Genomic DNA, 17,941 nt, shown 5'->3' on the forward strand with positions numbered 1-17,941 from the left:
GTGACATGAATTAAAATGAAAGGGATTTACAGCCAGGTCAAACTCAGGCAGGCAAAGCAATGTTCAGACAGAGGCTGCTTTAGTCTCCTTCCTAAACTGGAGCATGCCAAAAGCAAAGAGATTTGTAGCAGTACATGGAGTAAGGAGCAGCTGAGGTCAGCACTGAGTCCAAAAATTTCCTTGGAACAGTGAGAATTAAAAAACTGGCTATTTTTTAAAATAAAAAATGAGATCACCTTGTAATCATTTGACAGCATGAACTAGTGTGTTTGAAAGCACAAAACACTTCCTTTTAACATCAATGCACCTGAACTCTCCACTTCAGAGACAGCAGGAGCAGGTGGAAAGCCTAGAGTTCAGCCCAACTGCATTAATTTTATGCCAGGTTTTAATATGGCAGAGTAATCCTAAAATTACATTATCATACCTGTTAAGGCAAGTAGCCACCATATAAATTATGCAGTTCCATGCACTCTTAAGCTGAAAGCATTTTTCATTTTAGACAAGGACAACAAATGCTGCCAAAATGAAAGAACAATAACACTTGATAGTTTTGAAAATTGTTAATCTACAAAAATGCAAACGATGACTGAAAAAAGACCTTTCCCTTGGATAAGGCTGATAGACAGCTTAATCCACAGATACTCAGTGTGAATTTTCCTTTTCTTTTCCTTTTTTTTTTTTTTGTTTGATTAGCTTCAATTCTGAAACTACATGAAAAAGAGAAAGGTCAAAAGAAAAAAGACATAAGGAGAGTTAATCATATGCAGGGAAAAGGTTATGCAGCCAATGCAAACCCAAGGGCACAGCAATGGTACAAAGGCAGGACCATTTCACTGTGATTTACCACGCAGGGGAGAGCCTGCTTTGGCTTTGACACTCGAGCCACAGAGCAGGAGTGGATTCTCTGATGGTGGCACTTTATGCTAGAAAGTCATTCTTTATCCTGCATCCATCAGGGCACTTGTGGTGCTCAGCTCTCCTGAACACAACGTGTTTAAATTTACCATGTATAGTAACACCACAGCTGCTGCAGAACCATCCCGTGCTTCTGCAACAAAGCTCCTTCCATCACTTCCATCATCCTGGTCCAGCACAGTCCAAGGCAGCCTAATCCCAGGCTATGTGGATGCTACACCAGCATCCCCAGGAGGTCTGGGGCAGCATCACAGGGAGCTGTTTCTCCTTTTTTTCCTCAGGTCAGAAGGCAGGGGAGACCAGAGGAGTGTTACTGTCAACCCAAAAGGCCTGAGCCAGATCCATAAATTTGTCCAGGTGCTTATATTCACATCAATTTCACATGGAACTTGGTGACTAAACACACACTGCTGTGGGTCCAGGTGTCACAGTTCTATTGCAAGGTGTTGCACACAAACAAATCCCTTTGACTGCAGCAGGCATCAGCGTCCTAAAACAATACAAGAAAACTTCCTACATCATCTGTGTCTGTCAAACAGGCTGGATCTCCTCCCCACCCTGTCCAGCTCTGTGGAGGCCAGTGCAGTGCACAGGCAGGCAGCTGCACCCTGGGAGAGTCCTCCACGGCAGAGCAAGAGCAGTGAGTGGGTGCTCCATCTCCTTTCAGTGCTTGCTTTTCTTTTTTTTCCCCCCAGAAAGAGGAAAGCTTGTTGGACAGGGATTTTTCTCTAGGAAACTCTGGCTTTTGAATGGCTAAAAGGAAAATAGACCTTCTTTCTGGAGTAAGAAAAGGGACAATATTAAAAAAAAAAAAAAAAAAAAAAGACCATTCCAGACCCTTTACAAGGAAATGGAATTGTGCTTTTTGATAATAAGCTGTGCTCATTCTGGCAATTGAATACAGAGGACTAGGTGTATTTCTGACCAAGTTACTTCGAGGTGACAAGCTATGGTGCTCTCCTCAGAAGAGTTTATGTTATTGGTACCTTACAGACATTCACTCTCTGCAAGCTTAAAAATAACAGTGAGTTTGTGAATTAAGACTGCAAACACTACGCAAAAACTTATAAATATTTTTTTAAACCACAAACAAGGCTGTGCAATAAGCAAGCAAACTGTACTGTGCATTTGAAAATCAACCTAATGATGGATTTAGAGGCTTAAAGCAACTCTTTCACTGCACCTGTTGGAATCTTTAATTACACACTTCTCTTCATCCCCAGCCATCAGCTGTGATACTGAACTAGAGAGCTTCACAAATCACTGGGTTAGACTGGGTTTAGTGTCCTCACACAATTACAGATTTAGCTTATTTCAGGAAGACAGAGCAGTTGGAACGCTGCTGAGCTTTATCAAGTGAAATGTGGAATTGTCCAGGAAGATTTTAAATTAGGTTTCAGGCCAACAGAAGCAACTCCTAAATATCCTGGCAGTGCTTTGTCTGGATGATGCTGCCTTGCTTGGGGTTTGCCTCTGGGCTTCATTTTTTGATGACTGACACTTCTGTTTAGAGAGTGAATACATGGGAGCTGCTTGAAAGGGAACATTTCTGAATACATTTCAGTGTACACAGATTTGAGTCACGAAGTCTGTTAACACACAGTTCCTGGTACTGGCCCCTTCTATTTTATCTCAAGATAGGAGTCTTTGCTCCACCCCTAGCAAAGTGACTGCTGTGCTGCTGCACTCTGAGCTGTTCTCTCCTCTTAGCTGAGCAGTGTAAGCAAGAGCTTCTTTGTTATCCCACTGTAACTTAAAACATCAAACCAAAGCAGATTTTGCTTTCTGTGTTCAGTTCTCCTGAACAGGCAGTGCTGTTCTCCAGGAATAATGAGTCAGAAGCAAAGTCAGCAGCTGACAGGTGACATCGATTACCTTCACAGGAGAGTAACCCTGGAGGGCCTGGAAGTTTAATGCTAGGGAACCTCTGCTTTGAGTGAAATGAGCCCCAGGTGGTTTATAGTGAAACATAAACACTCCTGGTGTTCAGAATCCTCTGTAAAACAGGGTGATGGTTGTAATCTTTTGCTATGAGCTGTACCCATTCTGTAACTGGTAATCTCAGCCCTTCATCCCAAGCTTTAAGGGGCACATGTTGATACAGAATTTGTGTTCTTGGCTCCTGTTCTATGGTCAAACTGAGCATTTCACCCTCCAGGAATGTAGTTCTGTCATTTTTCAAAGCCTTAATTGGCAAAAAGTGAATGTAACGAGCAAAAATACGTATTAGCTGCGGGGGTTTTAAATGCCAGAGAAAGGACTTTGGGGTTGATAGATGAGAGGGAATTAGAGGATACACTGATGTCGTGGTAAAGATACAGGATCGTGCACGTGCCAGTTTACTCAGCAGGGTAGCAGTGGTTTTATGCATCTTCTTGAAAATTGCTGGTTTTGCAAAGGATCGGGGCTCTGTGAGCTACTTGTCAGACTCCTGGGTATTATGGAGCTGCCACAGGCAATCACTGAAATGTATCTGTAGGTTGTCTCATGTTCAGATCGTTTGCACTCATCCACAGCTAAGTGGTTGGAAATCAGCAGCAGCTCCCATTTTAGGCTTTGGGAACAGCCAGTGAGAACTTCTCATGTGTGCTTGTGATCCCTCCATGCTTCCTCAGTGAAGGTGAATCTAAGTGCTTTTCAACTTTTGGAAGAAATCTGAATTTGAATTTCAGTCTTTCAATGTACATATTCCTTTTTGGACTCTCCTGTGATTCTTGGACAAGACATTTAACAGTTCCAAGACTTGCCCTTCCCATCGTTTAAAGACAGGCACTGCCCACTTTGTGGGAATGCTGTGTGAAGTGCTGACAGTCAGAACTAAGGAGACATCTCCAAAACTGTTGGAGACGGCTCATATAAAAATATCATCAAACTCTGCCATCTGCCCAGAGATTATTCAGGCATCTGCCATGCGCAGAAATATGTGGCAGAATAAAATAGTCCATAAACCTGATCCCAATAGTAACAAATGCAACCAGTAACTTGACTTCTTTGCTGAAGAATCTACCACCACATCACATGAGAGATGAGGGAGAGCCTGGTCATACCTTTCCCCTCCAACCACACATGGCCAGATGCTGAACCCCACCTTCCAAAAGGGCTTCCCATGCTGCAGCATGACTCCTGCCACAGAGGAAGTGGCTGCCCTTCCTGCCACTATAAAGATGGGATCATCAGGCATGAACTAGTCCCATGTTTTCAACAAGCATAGAAAAAAGTCCCCGGCCATGTTACTTGCCTTGGTCCCAGGTGCAGGCACACATGTACAAGGCAATGCTGCCCTCTGCTATGTGAGGCACTCACGCCCCGTGGCTGTGCCAGAGCCAGCTACTCCCATCACAGCTCAGGGCTCTGAATCAGCCTCAGCCAAATGACACAGCACAAAAAGCGAATCTGGCTCCTGCAGGAAGCTGAACACCCTCAGTTCCTAATGAGCTTCAGAGAGTGTGTTCTGAAACCAGTAAGGACAGAGAAATTTAAGTTATCCTAATTAGTTCTTCAAGTTCTAACCTTCATCCACTGCTTTTTCACTATAAAAATCTAGTATTAACATTTAAATAAAAATCAACATATTCACCTTGTCCCTTTTTTGATTAGTAACATCCAGCTTCATGGATTAAAACTAGATGAAACAGATTTCATTAACAGTTCAGAAGATAACTTTTATTTGATCTTCATTTTGGTATGTTATCTTATTGATGAGTGCAGTATGGAAATTCCAAGGCAATCATGTGTCCAATGTAACCATTCTGTATAAAGCTGTATAAGATACATGTTTTGAATTGAAAATGTACTGACAATGTATTATCTACATATGCCCATTTTTAAAAGGAAATTACAGAATTAATGGGAAATAAAGATTATTCATATTAGGCCTGACTCCAACTAGTAATCAGATTGGCTGTTAAATAGCCCCACAAACACTTTTCTTGTACTCAGTGGAAGTACTTAGGTAGGCAAATACTGCAGGGCCCTGGCAAAAGTGGGAGAATCTGGGCTCCTCTGATTCAAAGGTTTATTATTAACAAAACCCTCAGTTGCTCAAACCCCACAAAATGGTTTCAAGTGAACAGTCACACCACTAGTCAGAGAAAGGCAGGCGTGATAAAGGAGAATGAAACAGCTCACTGACGTGTTGAAACGCAGCTGATAAGGAAAACAAAAAACCTACCTCAAAAAATAAAACGGTTGAGTTTCAGCAGAAGCCAGAAACAGCACCTGATCTCTTTTCTCTCCCAGCATCGAGGAGGTGTGTGTGACAATGCTGAAGATATTTCCAATTCTAGCTGTCCTTGCAGGTAAGAATAACAAACTGATTGAAATAGCACTGGGACAAAGGAACTTGAAGTAAGAGAGCAGGTGAACCTGACTGGCAAACTAGGAGAACATTCGAGATTAATTATTTCAGGATGGAATGAAAATCGTGGCTATACTGCCAGACCATTTTATGGAAATCCACAAACTGACCCCTGCCTGGTAAGAGGTTTTTGCTCAAGAACAGAATTTTGGCTTTGGTAGATTAATGCTTTGCTCTGATGTCAAGAAGAGGCAAAGAGCTCTCATATGGAGAATTCAGGTCTTTCAAGTGTTTCAAGGTCAGGTTTTTCCATATTTGGCTTTTTTCTCCCCTTGATAATAGGACTGGAAAATGATGCATCAGTCCCTCAACCACCAAAAAATTTGGGGGGGATGCTTAGCTTTAAGCATGCAAATAATCTTTAGATTTCCCTGAAATTAAACGAGGACATAATACTTTGTGGAATCTAGGGATTTCATGGTATAGTAAAAACTATATATTATTCATGTTTTGAGGGCATTTCATTGTGCTGAGCTTTATTTCTAATACATACAGAAGCAGTCACTTTAAGTCTAATGCTCCATGGAGATGAACAGCCCCTGTATCCACTACAGAAAATGAAAGCATCTCCTTTTCCAGATGGAATTATCTGGTTTGGGTGCCACAGAAATATTTTAAGTAGTTGCTCCTGGAGTTTCAGTGTTCTAACTCTCACACACATATACACCCAACAGATTCTTCCTTAGATATGAAAAGTAATTCAGGGTAGGTACCAATAATTTTCAAAGCAATGTCCTCTAATTTGAAAATTCTGGATTTAAGACTAGCAATGTGTTCATATTGATGGGCACCACTGACTGTGGGTTTCTGTCATGGCTCAGAAAAGATCAGCAAACTTGGATTAATTTAATGAATGTTGAAAACTGCAAAGGACTTCAGTGGAAGTGGGAGATTGCTAATTAACTGCAATGACTTTCTCTGTGGGAAGGAAACAGTCTCACTATAATATTGATGAGTAAAGACATGGATCAACCATTTTTAACAAGTTATGGTCCTGTTCACACTAGCTGTTTTCACTGAGTTATTTCTTATTTGTGCACTTTTTAAAAATTAAACCAAAAGGCCTGTATGTATGAATCTTGCAATTTTTATTGGCTTTAAACAGCCTCACTGGACAATGTCAGTTTGATAGGTTTTGACAGTATCTTTTTACCTGAGTGAAGATCTTTTCAATTAAATGTTTTTCTTCAAAATACAGTTTTATGGAACCTAGAATGCTTTGTGGAGTCGTTTCTGCTAAAATCAATTTCTTCGGGAAAAGCTTGTAACAGTCAGACTCTGTGGCACTCCTGACTCCAAAACAAGAGAATGATAAAGTAAATATGTGGAGCAGATGACTGGAAAATTGATGTTTTCAGTAGAATAACATTGTGTTGAAAGACGGTACTTTAACCCTGCAAAGAGCAGAAAATAAATACATGTAAACTGTGACAAGAAACTGTCATCCTCTGGCCAACACTATTTCTTAAAGCTGAGAACAGTGAACTGAGACACCTAAAGTAATATGGCACAGCATTCATATTAGATCTCAGTAAGGATTAAGCTGCTGTGAACTCACAAGACAAGTAGGACTCACAGCCAGCCTGGGATGCCCTCTTTCCCCAAGGCAGGTTTGACACATTTAGGTCGGTCTCCAGCCATTCCTGTGACACTGTCTTCACATACAATATAAATCTTGTTGTAGTTTAAACCCATTAATTTCCATCCTAGCCACCACCAATACAGAAAGTATATTATTCCTTTCTTCCTTGCAGTAAGCTTTTACTATTGAAGCCATCAAACACAGAAAACAGTACGCAAAGAGTTCAGATAGGTTTGCATGCTGTACTAACTTATGAATTTGCAATATTTACATTAAAAAAAAGACAAAATAGATTGTTTCTTTTCATAAACAATGTTTTCTCACATAGGGCTGTTAATTTCAGCAAAATACTCTTTGGTATTGCTGCAGGTTCTGCTTAAACTCTCAAAAGCAGTACCCAAACATAAGATGCACAGATCCTGCATTGGGAAAAATATTTCACATCTTTTGTCTCTATCATTAATATATGCAATAAACCCACATGAAAATTATTGTAACATGAAATTCTCACCTTGTCTCTTTTGCACTGAAAGCTCCAAAAGACTTATGTTTTCCATGCCATTCAAAAGAAATACATTCTCCATCTGAATCTTTAGACCTTGGCTTTGAAGCTGGACTCAGTGACCTACCAAAACCCTGAAATTCAGACTTATTTTTCTGACAGCTCTAGCTTTGTTGTCATGTGCCATCATGGCTAGTAATTTACACAGATGATAGAAACAGATAAATACTGTAAGGTGGTGCTTGATTCCTTTAATTACTATGATCGTGTAGTCAAGTGTGACCAGAAAACTATGGGAAGGGCTCACAAGTTGTGTTTGCTCCCTTTCTGCTTTGAGCACAACACAAAGGGTTGACTGAGTTATCAAAGAACTCTGTACAACCCACATAGTAAAAGCAGCTCCAAAAAGTTTAGTTTTATTTTTCCAATGTAATAGTGTTAGAAAAAAAACCCAGCTTCTGGAGGTAAGCCCTTAGAAACCGAAACAAAAGCAAAGTAATTCACAAAAGAAAAGCAGAGAAAAGCTGCTGGGCTCCAGCCTGAGGTGAGGGTGTATGTAAAGGAGATCAGACATCTAAAGAAATAACTGCAAAAAGGCCAAAAAGGGCAAGAAAGGTGTAAGAGATGGGTAGACACAGCTGTGAATGAGAGTGCAAGCACAGGAAAACACTGTGAGTGCAGAAGAAAGGTTCCGTTTAACCACTGACTCTTAGTGAGAATATGAGTATCAGCAAACAAGAACAAGTATGGGTTTAGGAACTCTGCTTTTTAAGAACATTATTTGTTGTAAGGGCAGAGGTGTTCTGGGGGATTTATTTGCTTGCTAGCTTTTACCCAGCCACAGCTTGTTATCACTGAAATTTCCACACAAAGCCTGAGGGAAACTGTGCTGAAAAGGAGAACGGCCGGATATATCCTACAGCTTTCTTCAGTCACACAGTGAGTAAGGCACTCCTGCAGGGCTCCCAGGGCAAGCCCCAGCTGATCTCTCCTCACCACACTTACTGCCCACAGGCCACGCCAGCGGGGTTGTGGTGACCGTCCCTGAGAAGACAGTGAATGTCACGACAGGTGGAAACGCAACCCTCCTCTGCACATACACCAGTCCTGGACCGCTGGGAAATTTCTTTATTCAGTGGAGTTTTTACAGTGCCAAAGAGAGCCAGCTGCACACAGTAAGATATTTATTTCTTATTACTATGAAATTGTATTTAAGATATCCCTAAGTCCTCAAAGAGTCTTGTTACCTTTGATAGGGTTATCCTTACTACAGACCAGGTAATGTTGGGGTTCCTACCCTAGATACTAAGGACTGGGGTGCAGCAAAATTTAGGGGCAGATGAACAAATTATCTAGGCTCCTGGTTCCCACTGACATGCCTGAACGCCGTCACAAACTGATGAGAAAGTACAAAAGTGATTCAGATGCTCAAACCACTTTCTCCAAGTCACTCAGGAAGCGTGAAGCAAAGACCAGGTGTCCAAAAACCACACAAGCGCTGCAGCCCCTGGACCAGCTCCCTTTTCTCTTGTCTGGCAGATATTTCCTGCCATTGTGAAAGCTGCTTTCCTGGTGAGACGCCCTTGCCTATGACAATGTGTTGTTCCCCATTTAAGGGTCAAATGAGAACTCTTGACTCAGGCACTGCAGTTGCCTTTTGGCAGATCAGTAAGAGGTGCTGTGCATGACAGTGGACTGTGGGCACAAAATGAGCAGCAGGAGTGTTGGCAGCATTCTGCAGAAAGTCATCACAGCAGGAAATCTGCCACAGCAAACTTGCATTGGTATTTCACAGCATCCCATGGCTGTCACTGTGGAAACAGAACAATTACAGGTCAAGGGCAAATGGTCCCTGCCCTTCCTGAGACCCCAAGAGGCTGCAGAGCCAAACAATATCTTACTCTGGGGGTATAATGAGACGGTGTTGTAGGCTGGAGTGTCAGCACAGATGGGATTGGGAAGGACATCAATAGCAGGCAGTGACTTGCTCTAACCACTGCCTGAGCCTCTCACGTGGCTGTAAAGACCTTGCAGAGCAGCCTGGTCTGCCTGGAAGAAGTCAGGGATGGGATCTGTAACTGCCTATATGTACTCACACTACTGCCCAAACTTCAAGAGCTACCCATTAATCTGATGTTTTGGTGGGAAAATGAACCCATGAATTTCATTCCCAGCATAACACACAAGGTATGAGTTCCCATCAGCTCAGTCCTGACCCTGAGCAGTCAGCAACTCCTTCCTTTGTAAGAAGAAATCCTGATTACAAGTGTTGCTGCATCCTTGAAGACAACTGGGATTCCTTTTCCATGCCCTGGTGTCAGGCTTGTGCTTGTGGGACGATCATTTCCCATTGTTTTTATCCTGTTGCCAGCATTTTTCTTCTGAAAGTTCAATCCTCCTGCCTGGTGTGACAGCTGAGAGTTGATGTAAAGAGATTTGACTTAGAGGAGTGTCACAGTCCACACTCAGGATATTTTTGTCATGTTCACAAGTTTCCTAATATTACAGTAGGAGGTTTGCCATTGCTGATAGAGTTGTACCCTCTATCTGGTTTATCAATTACACAGAATTAGCTGTAATTTGCAGAATGTGCAGGTTGTAACGTATTTGGCATTGAACAGCAATAGCCAGTATGTAAGAAATTACAATTTAACCTAAGACAGAAGTGCTCACTCTCCTGCAGTATATCACAGCCACAGATTATGCCTGTATCAGTGCTAAGTACAAACTCTGGGCCCATCCCAAATTCTAACTCTAGCTGAATGCCAGACTGATGTATGCACACCTTGCCTGATTAATTGTGTGAGTAGTTGTTACTCATTGTTTGCTTTCCTCAAGTTATAACTATTTTATTAAATTAAGAACTATTCCTGAAAGGGTGGTAGCTGCAGGTTTCCTAAATTGCATTTTGTACAATATATTATTATTTTGATCCAGTATGTTACATCTTAAATTTTAATTGCTCATTCGGGTGGGAAGTACAGTACTGACATAAGATCAAGCTTGTCTTCTCCAGGTTTGGTTAGAGTCTTTCTGTTCTATTTGCATCCCATTTCCCATATTGCAACACCCTAAATGCCATACATTTTTCTGGTCACAATCAAGAGAAATAAGCAGATTGCAGCTATAAGTAGTTTAGAGGGAGAATCACACAGTTTCAAGAGATCCAGGAGGGGAAAACCATTTGTAAACTGTGAGTAATGATGAGAAAAATACCCCCTGAGAATTATAATCATAAAATTCTGTGGGTGGTTCAGAATACACTCAACAAGAACTAACTGATGCAAGACTACCAAATGTCAGGGAAACCTTATGGATCAATCCCTCCAGTGCTCCCTCCCGGCTTCTGCAGCTCTCACTGCAGGCAATGGGAAAGCTGTGCCTAAAAGGTCTGTAAGAAACACTGCTGGGGAAAACTGCAGCTGGATTTCCCCATCTGAAACTAATTTCATGGCAAATTCACTTTCACACCACAGCACATTTGTAATGGCTGCATTTGTGATGGATGATTTGCCTTCTCTTGACATAAAGTCAGTTCGATCTGGAAAGGCCATGGTTTAGTGCCAATCCTGTTCTCCCTGAGCACCAAGGCACCATCTCCTCTCACTGCAGCTCCAGTTATCGTGGGCTGGCACGCTCAGTGAGGCTCAGAGGGTTCCCTTTGCTCCCTGCAGTCTGCTGGTGCCCCTGGAGGGTGCAGGACTGGGGCACTGCTCTTCTTGAAATGCTTTCAGCAACTCATTCATTCTTATATTACTTAACCCTATATCCTTTTACCACCACCTGGCCATTCCTTATCATTTTGAACCTATTCACAATAAAATTAATGCTGTTAATGTGAACACTGGGAAGAAAGGACTGTGATTACTTGTGGAAAATATGGTTTAAGAAATCACACAACACAGCTGAATATAAAGTTGGATTTTCACCCTCCCTCTGAATGAGGTTGGTATTTCTATTTCAGGCTGGTGACTCTTCTGAGTTTTCAGAAAGGACTGGCAGCCTGAAAGCCCACATGTTTTTCTTCTACAAGTTTAAACAAAAATATAATCTCTCTACAAACCTGGCTTTGCCCTGGTGGCTTGGCACATAGCTGAATTAAGTTTCATATTTTGTTCCAAGTAGGAAACATATGCATGGCAATGGAGGAGGTTGCCAGCTTTGGCTTTCAATGTTCAGGTAAAACAATACTAATGTGCAATTCAAAAATATATTTAATATGCTGGTAAGATGACAAACCCAACCATATTGGAAAGACTGGCACCGTATCTTACCGAGCACCAGAACAATAGCTTGCATTTTAAGTGGAATGAAATTATTTAATTTTATGAGACATTTAGATTCTTCTAACAGATCTGTAAAAAACCAAACACTTCCTTAGAAATAACATATTTTTGTCCTGAAAAATTTGTTGAAAATTCTGGCTCTATTCAAAATTTGCCAATTTTTTCAGCAACTAATTGGATAACATTTTCAAATTCCATTCTTGAAAATTGGAAAGTTCTGCCAAGTATTTTGAAGACAGGAGACTTACAACTTTTGTGAAAAATTACAGAAAGTACATCTTCTCCCACCTACTACATTTTAAAATATTCCTGACATCTTACTAAATGTTAGCTGTCTTGATTACCACATTATTCACATGGGCAGTACACTCAAAATAAAAAGATTAAGCAGAGGAGATATTCTCTATAACCAATACGTGGGGAAAAAATTATTGATTTTAATAAATACTGTTTATTTAAACAATTGAGAACATGGCCCTTTCTCTCTACAGTGGCAACAAATAAAAGAGCAAGCTGTGAATATTATATACATTTATGAATGTTACATGTAATTAAGGCAAATCTATACCATTAAGAAGTTTTGGCTTTTATTACTAGATTTTAGGACATAACATACAATAAGCAGAGGCCATGGGTACCCCTTTATTTTACACTGCCACTTACGTACAGATTTTGCAGTGTTTTGAGATCCATAAGCTCAGGTACAGTCCTGGCTGGAGTGGAATCAGTAAGGCCAGGATCAGGACCAGTGCCAGTGTTAATTTAATGTCCCTAAGCATTCAGCAACAGGTTTTACCTTGCCTCAAGGGGAGGCTGTGCTTTTCATTACTTTGCAGACCTGCTACTGATGCAGATCTGCCTCCCAGCACAGCCTCTGTGCGGTTGGTTTTGTCTTTTACTGCTTGTTCTGGTGTTTTCATGCCCTGTTCTGCCTTGCCCGCCCTCCCCAGTGCTGCCACAGGTGCTTGCCAGCTCTGACCACGGCAGTTACACCACAGCCAGGCTGCTCACAGGCAGCACGATGAAAAGGGAGGCAGCAAACAGAGCCAGGTGTTCACAGCACTGTTTTGAAGACAGCACAACTTTACAAGATGTGTGAATATAGACCTTTTTTACTAGTTGAGCCTAACTCTGCTCTTTTCCTGAGAAGTTTCTCTAGTAGAAGTAATTTCCCTCACTTGAACTTAATGATGCAAGTATAAAATCATGGAAAATAGGATGCCATGCATATTTTTAACTTTTTCTTCTTGCCATTTAGCCCTTAGCAGCATGTCCTTTAATATTAAATTTAAGTTTTAAATAATGACTCCCAGCCAAAGATCTTGAGAACTTTCCAATACTGAGCGATCTCTATTTTACATCTAGACAAACTGAGGCTAAAACTATTCTGCTTACCCAGGGTACATCACAGCCTGGCCTGGTTCATAAGGTAAAGCCTCAGCTCCTGCTAAGACCTACATCTCTGCTTCATTTTGTGCTCTGAGTCACTTGGCTGGCCCCAGTGTAAGGCACCTAAGTAAATGTTTGAAAGCTGAAGCCTCTGTTGACTCTTCACAGGCACGGCTGCAGCCTTGCAAAGCTAAATACAACTCCTGAACCTAACCAGGGCCACACCTTGAGCCTCCAGCCCAGGCCACCCACAGCTAAAGTCAGTGAAATGATCAGGGACAAGACCTGGCTAACCAAGATCGAAATTTTAAATTCACTATGAGAGTAAAGATCATGGATGCCTGTTACTTATAGCAAAACAGAATTATTGACATTCTTATGAAAACGTTCTCTAAAAAAAAGTGAGCTTGTGGCACATTGGTCAGCAACAGGGGACAGGGAGAGAAAGCCCAAAGGAGGAAAGAGGCAAGAAGAGTGACCTGAGCACAGATGTGCTGGCTCCTTCCACCCTGACACCCCAAATTCAGATTATCAGTAGTCCCAATGCCAGCACAACTCTGCTGCCCAGCACAAAGCAAGGCACAGCTGTGGGCACTGGGCTACCACGAGGGAGAGCCAGAGGCCAGCCAGCCCTGTATGTGTGGGGTTTCCATAAAAGCATTTGAATGAGCAAATTCCCCTCCATGTAGTCTGAGCAGTTCGGGGGACACCTTCACACACTTTCAGCCACAAGAAACCTGAGATCCTGTGTTGCAGAGGCTGTCAGTGCTGCAGGGGACACCAGCTTGGGAGCAGAGCAGTCCATTCCAGCCCATGAGAAAGATGAGCCTGTGTGAAGCACCTCTTGAGGCAGTACAGGAAAACTTCCTGGAAAGGGCCTCTCTCATACATAAGCATTTCTTTTTGCCTAGAGGTGATTTTTTAAAACTGAGTTTTATCTAGCACTTAGATGACTGAGCAGGCACTGCAAGGAACAGCTTCATGGAAAGCAGAGGCAACACCTCCAATGCAGAGGAATGGAGATGCTGTTGTCATGTCAGTGCAGTTGGAGTGACTCTGGATGTCAGTGGGACTATGGTGGCCTGCCTGTGGTTATCACAAAGGGAAGTACAGCCAAGCAGAAAATAGTCAGATTGTAACTGGGGTGCTTGGAGCAAACATTAGACTTCAATCTTAGTTTGCCTAATTTTAAGTAAATCTTAGGAATAAGCTCCTATTGCATCTTGCAGTTGACAAGGCCTAAGATACTTTCTGCACAATACACCGAGCATGAGGCACCCTGCCCTTGTGATCAGCACGGATGGTAGGTGGGGAGCTGTGTGGAGGAGTGGCTCTTTTGATTTTGGGGGAACATTTAAAGTCTCATTTAACTCTCAGATCAGCACATTTTTACTCAAATACAGCATTCCCCGTGTCATGGTATTCTGAGTATGGATGAAAAGTCAGTCAGTCTTTGTCAAAAGACGGTGTATGTGACAGATGCACGGGGAAGATGTAGCTGGAGATACAAGGTAAGAAAACAATCCCCATAATATTAAGGGGGAAAAAAGAGCTAAATAGCTTCTACTAGATTTGTGCTACTCTGAAACCTGTGTTCATATTCTGTGTTGAAATCTCAAAACCAGCACATGACTGAAATAAGTTGAATCAGATGTATCATTCAGAATTTTTAACTCACCCTATTTTTTATTTCATTTTTCTCTGTCAAAATTATTTTGGAAGTAGCTGTTGTGTTGGGGTTTTTTCCCCACACCTATTCTAGGTGGCTGAACCGGCACCTTCAGGAATATTCTACCCAAAGGGTATCTGAAGGGTGTGTGCACCCACCAGGAGCCTCTGGGCTGAATGCGAGCAAGACTGGATAGCCCAATCTTGGGGCTACATATTTACATAGGAAAAAATAATCATGCTGAATCTCCTTTCTAGAATATAAAAACATTTTGAGATGTGATGGATCTTGACACTGAGCTGAACCAGCTTCCTCTCAGCTGTCAGCTCAGCGTTCCAGCTGTAATCCATTCCAAACTCGCTTTGGCTGCAGCAGGATTCCTGTCTCACCATGAAGTACAGGGTACAGCCCAATGTAAACTGAGGTCTAATAATAACTGCTGAAGAGCAGTCACACCAAATGCACTAAGAAAACATGTTTGTGCTTGATGCACTGTAGGAATTATTCACTGATAGTTCAGCCACAAGAATGATACTGTGAGAACATGAAAGCTGCTCCTCCAATGTATTTGCATCAGTTAAAGCTGCTGAATGATTAATCCTCTAAAGGCTTCTGACTCCCTCCCTTTCTTCTTCTATCAATGCGCTATTGTGACAAGACGCTTCTAGTCATTGCTAATATCCTTAATTCTCATGCAAAAATCCCAGCAAGGCAGGACATAATATCCCTACTCCCTTCTGGCAGATCAGAGTTTTGACAAAAATGTGTGAAAAGAAGCTGTGGATGAAATAAGGGATTTGGACCCAGACCCAGGCATGTGACACATGCTGAAGAAACCAACACATGCGTGAGCATTTGCTTTCTTAGCTAGCTGAGTTCAGAATCTGAGCTTTGGGCCTTCGTTAACGCTCTGAGTATGCAGCATTTGTTCTCTAATTAGATGGTAAGATGCTTAAGGGAGTGATGAATATTTTTTTCCCTTGTTGTTATTTTATAAATTCTGTCTGTCCTCAGAATTCAAAAAGAGATCATGATCTCAAACCAGGAAAGTCATTAATATCCTCCATTTTCTAGTAGCTTGGGAAAATGTCAAACAGAAAATGGCAAACCAACCCGATGACAGGGCCCTCTGGACACTGGAGCTTTCCAGCTCTCCAGGCAAATACTGTGAGTCACACGCCGAATCCATCAGAAAAACATCATCCAACAGGATGCTAGAGCTTTACATGTGCTGGTGCGGGAAAGGGAGAAGAGGCAGGGGGAAGAAAGACAGGTACTGGAGAGGAGGTCATGTCCTGAAACTGCCCCCAGTCAGGGAGTCAGGATTCTGTGCAGATTAAGCAGGACACTTTGTAATGAACCTTCAAGTAACCTCATAACTTTGATATCCATAAGTACTAGGCATGTACAGCACTGTGATTCAGTGACTCTGGGAGATGGGGATGGAAGAGTATTGACCTAGAACTTATGAACGAGTCCATCCGAAGCCATCTGAAAGACACATATTTACGCAAATTCTGATATATATTTGTCCAGTCCTAAGAAGAAAAAGAACAGCAGAGGGAGACATGTTTCTTCCAGTTTCCTGCCAGCTTCTTCACACACCCCCTTCACACCCTAAGGAAGATCTTTCTATAGAAGTTGTACAAAGAAAACCTGTGGGTGGGCTCCTCACACTCTGCCAAACATCTGGCAGCCTTTGGAAGTCCTCAGCTCAGCATCAGCTCTGCTGCCTGCTTCCTCTGCAGGCAAATACTTTCCACACCATCACTCTAGAAGAAACTGCCTGTGGACATGAAGAGTAACCACAGCACTGCCTCAGAAAGCCTGGAAGGATGGCTGGCTGGAGACAGCAGGGCACTGCCCGGCCCACAGGTTGAGGAACCAACTGAGCTGCGACCCTTTCTAAGGTCAGGGAGATGTCTTCTGGGCAGCTTTGCTGTTTAGCAGAAACAGGTGTCTCAGATTAGGAAGTTATGAGGGACAACAGATTTAGGAGAGATAATCTCTGCTCCTCTTTCTGTCAGTTGTTTCCTTAGTCACCCAGGCAGCTGCTTCCATGAAATGTGAAAAGGCACCATTATATAATAACTTGCCTGAACAAACTAGCTGGTAAGAAGGAGCAACAAGCATTAATGCACCCTCAGTATTGTTTCTACCCTGGTAAATCATCAACTTCATTAGAGCGGCCCATGATTTGCTTGAGGACATAAAAAGCTTTTTTTTTTTTTGAAGGGAAGCGCAGCAGATTTCTTTTGGTTTGGGTTTTTGTCGGGTTTTTTGCATTCGAGATGGTGCACTTAAGATATCTTTATCACACCAGATTAAAAAGGTTTCCAGAAAAAGTCTACCATTGACTAAATATACAGTTTTCCCTTACACACGTTTTAGGTAAAATGGAAAGAAATGTCAAGGAGATGTGTGTCTGTAGGAAGAAACATTAGCTGTCAGTTGCCCAAAACCAGAAAGTTTTCCATATCTTAAACAGAAAACAAGTTTTTTACTTATGAATTGGAACAGAAACACTTTTGCAAAAATTTTCATTTCAGTTTTCTGAAAGCCACAAACCACCTTTTCAAGGACAGCATAAAACCACTTTGAACTAGCGTTTAAAATACTCATTTTGAGTGTATTGTTTAAAATGGGCTATGAATTCACAGCCAATTAACTGAAACATATTCCTCTTAAATGAAATTTCCTGTGTACACAATCCAATCATACCTCTGGGACAAGATATACACTCAGTAATTAATCAGAACGTTATTCAGCCTTTTTGGTGATTACCACCTTCCTTCAGGCAATGAACTCCAGAGCCAGTGAGATAAGCATCAAACAGGAGAGAACAGAGAACAGGCAGGAGCCTGCAGAGGAACTGAATGCATTGCCTGAGAATGTTTCACTGCCTTTATGTTCATGGTTGAAAAAAAAAATAACCCAGAAATACTCTGTTTGAATCCATGAAGAGAAGAAATAATCTCTGATGTGTTGACACCTGCCTCAGATTTAACAGTGTACACAAAATATTTTCTCTGCATTCATTGAATCAGAAAGAGAGAACACAGGGGGTTAATTTTTCAGTGCACTGTATGAGGACTTAAGCACATAATTCACCTCACTCCAGGTCAAATATAAGGAGGTGCACTTGCTCCTCTACAGTGTTTACTGACATGCTCTGACTGCATTTAAGACTTGCAGTGCCAGTCTTATTCCAGGAAGATATGCTGTGGCTAAATAAGCA

The 17,941-nt window shown here is 41.9% G+C and overlaps 1 protein-coding gene across 1 annotated transcript in view; it reads left to right on the forward strand.

Moving 5' to 3' along the window:
* VSIG1 (V-set and immunoglobulin domain containing 1) overlaps window positions 1-17,941 on the forward strand; it is a 34,760-nt gene that overhangs the window by 8,965 nt on the left and 7,854 nt on the right. Inside the window, exons 2-3 of the mRNA XM_039572233.1 lie at window positions 8,308-8,534; window positions 14,438-14,545. Of these exons, the coding sequence (XP_039428167.1) occupies window positions 8,308-8,534; window positions 14,438-14,545 (335 nt within the window). The remainder of the gene's footprint in view (window positions 1-8,307; window positions 8,535-14,437; window positions 14,546-17,941) is intronic.

This window comes from Corvus cornix, chromosome 4A (genome assembly GCF_000738735.6).
Source record: "Corvus cornix cornix isolate S_Up_H32 chromosome 4A, ASM73873v5, whole genome shotgun sequence".
NCBI lineage: Eukaryota > Metazoa > Chordata > Aves > Passeriformes > Corvidae > Corvus > Corvus cornix.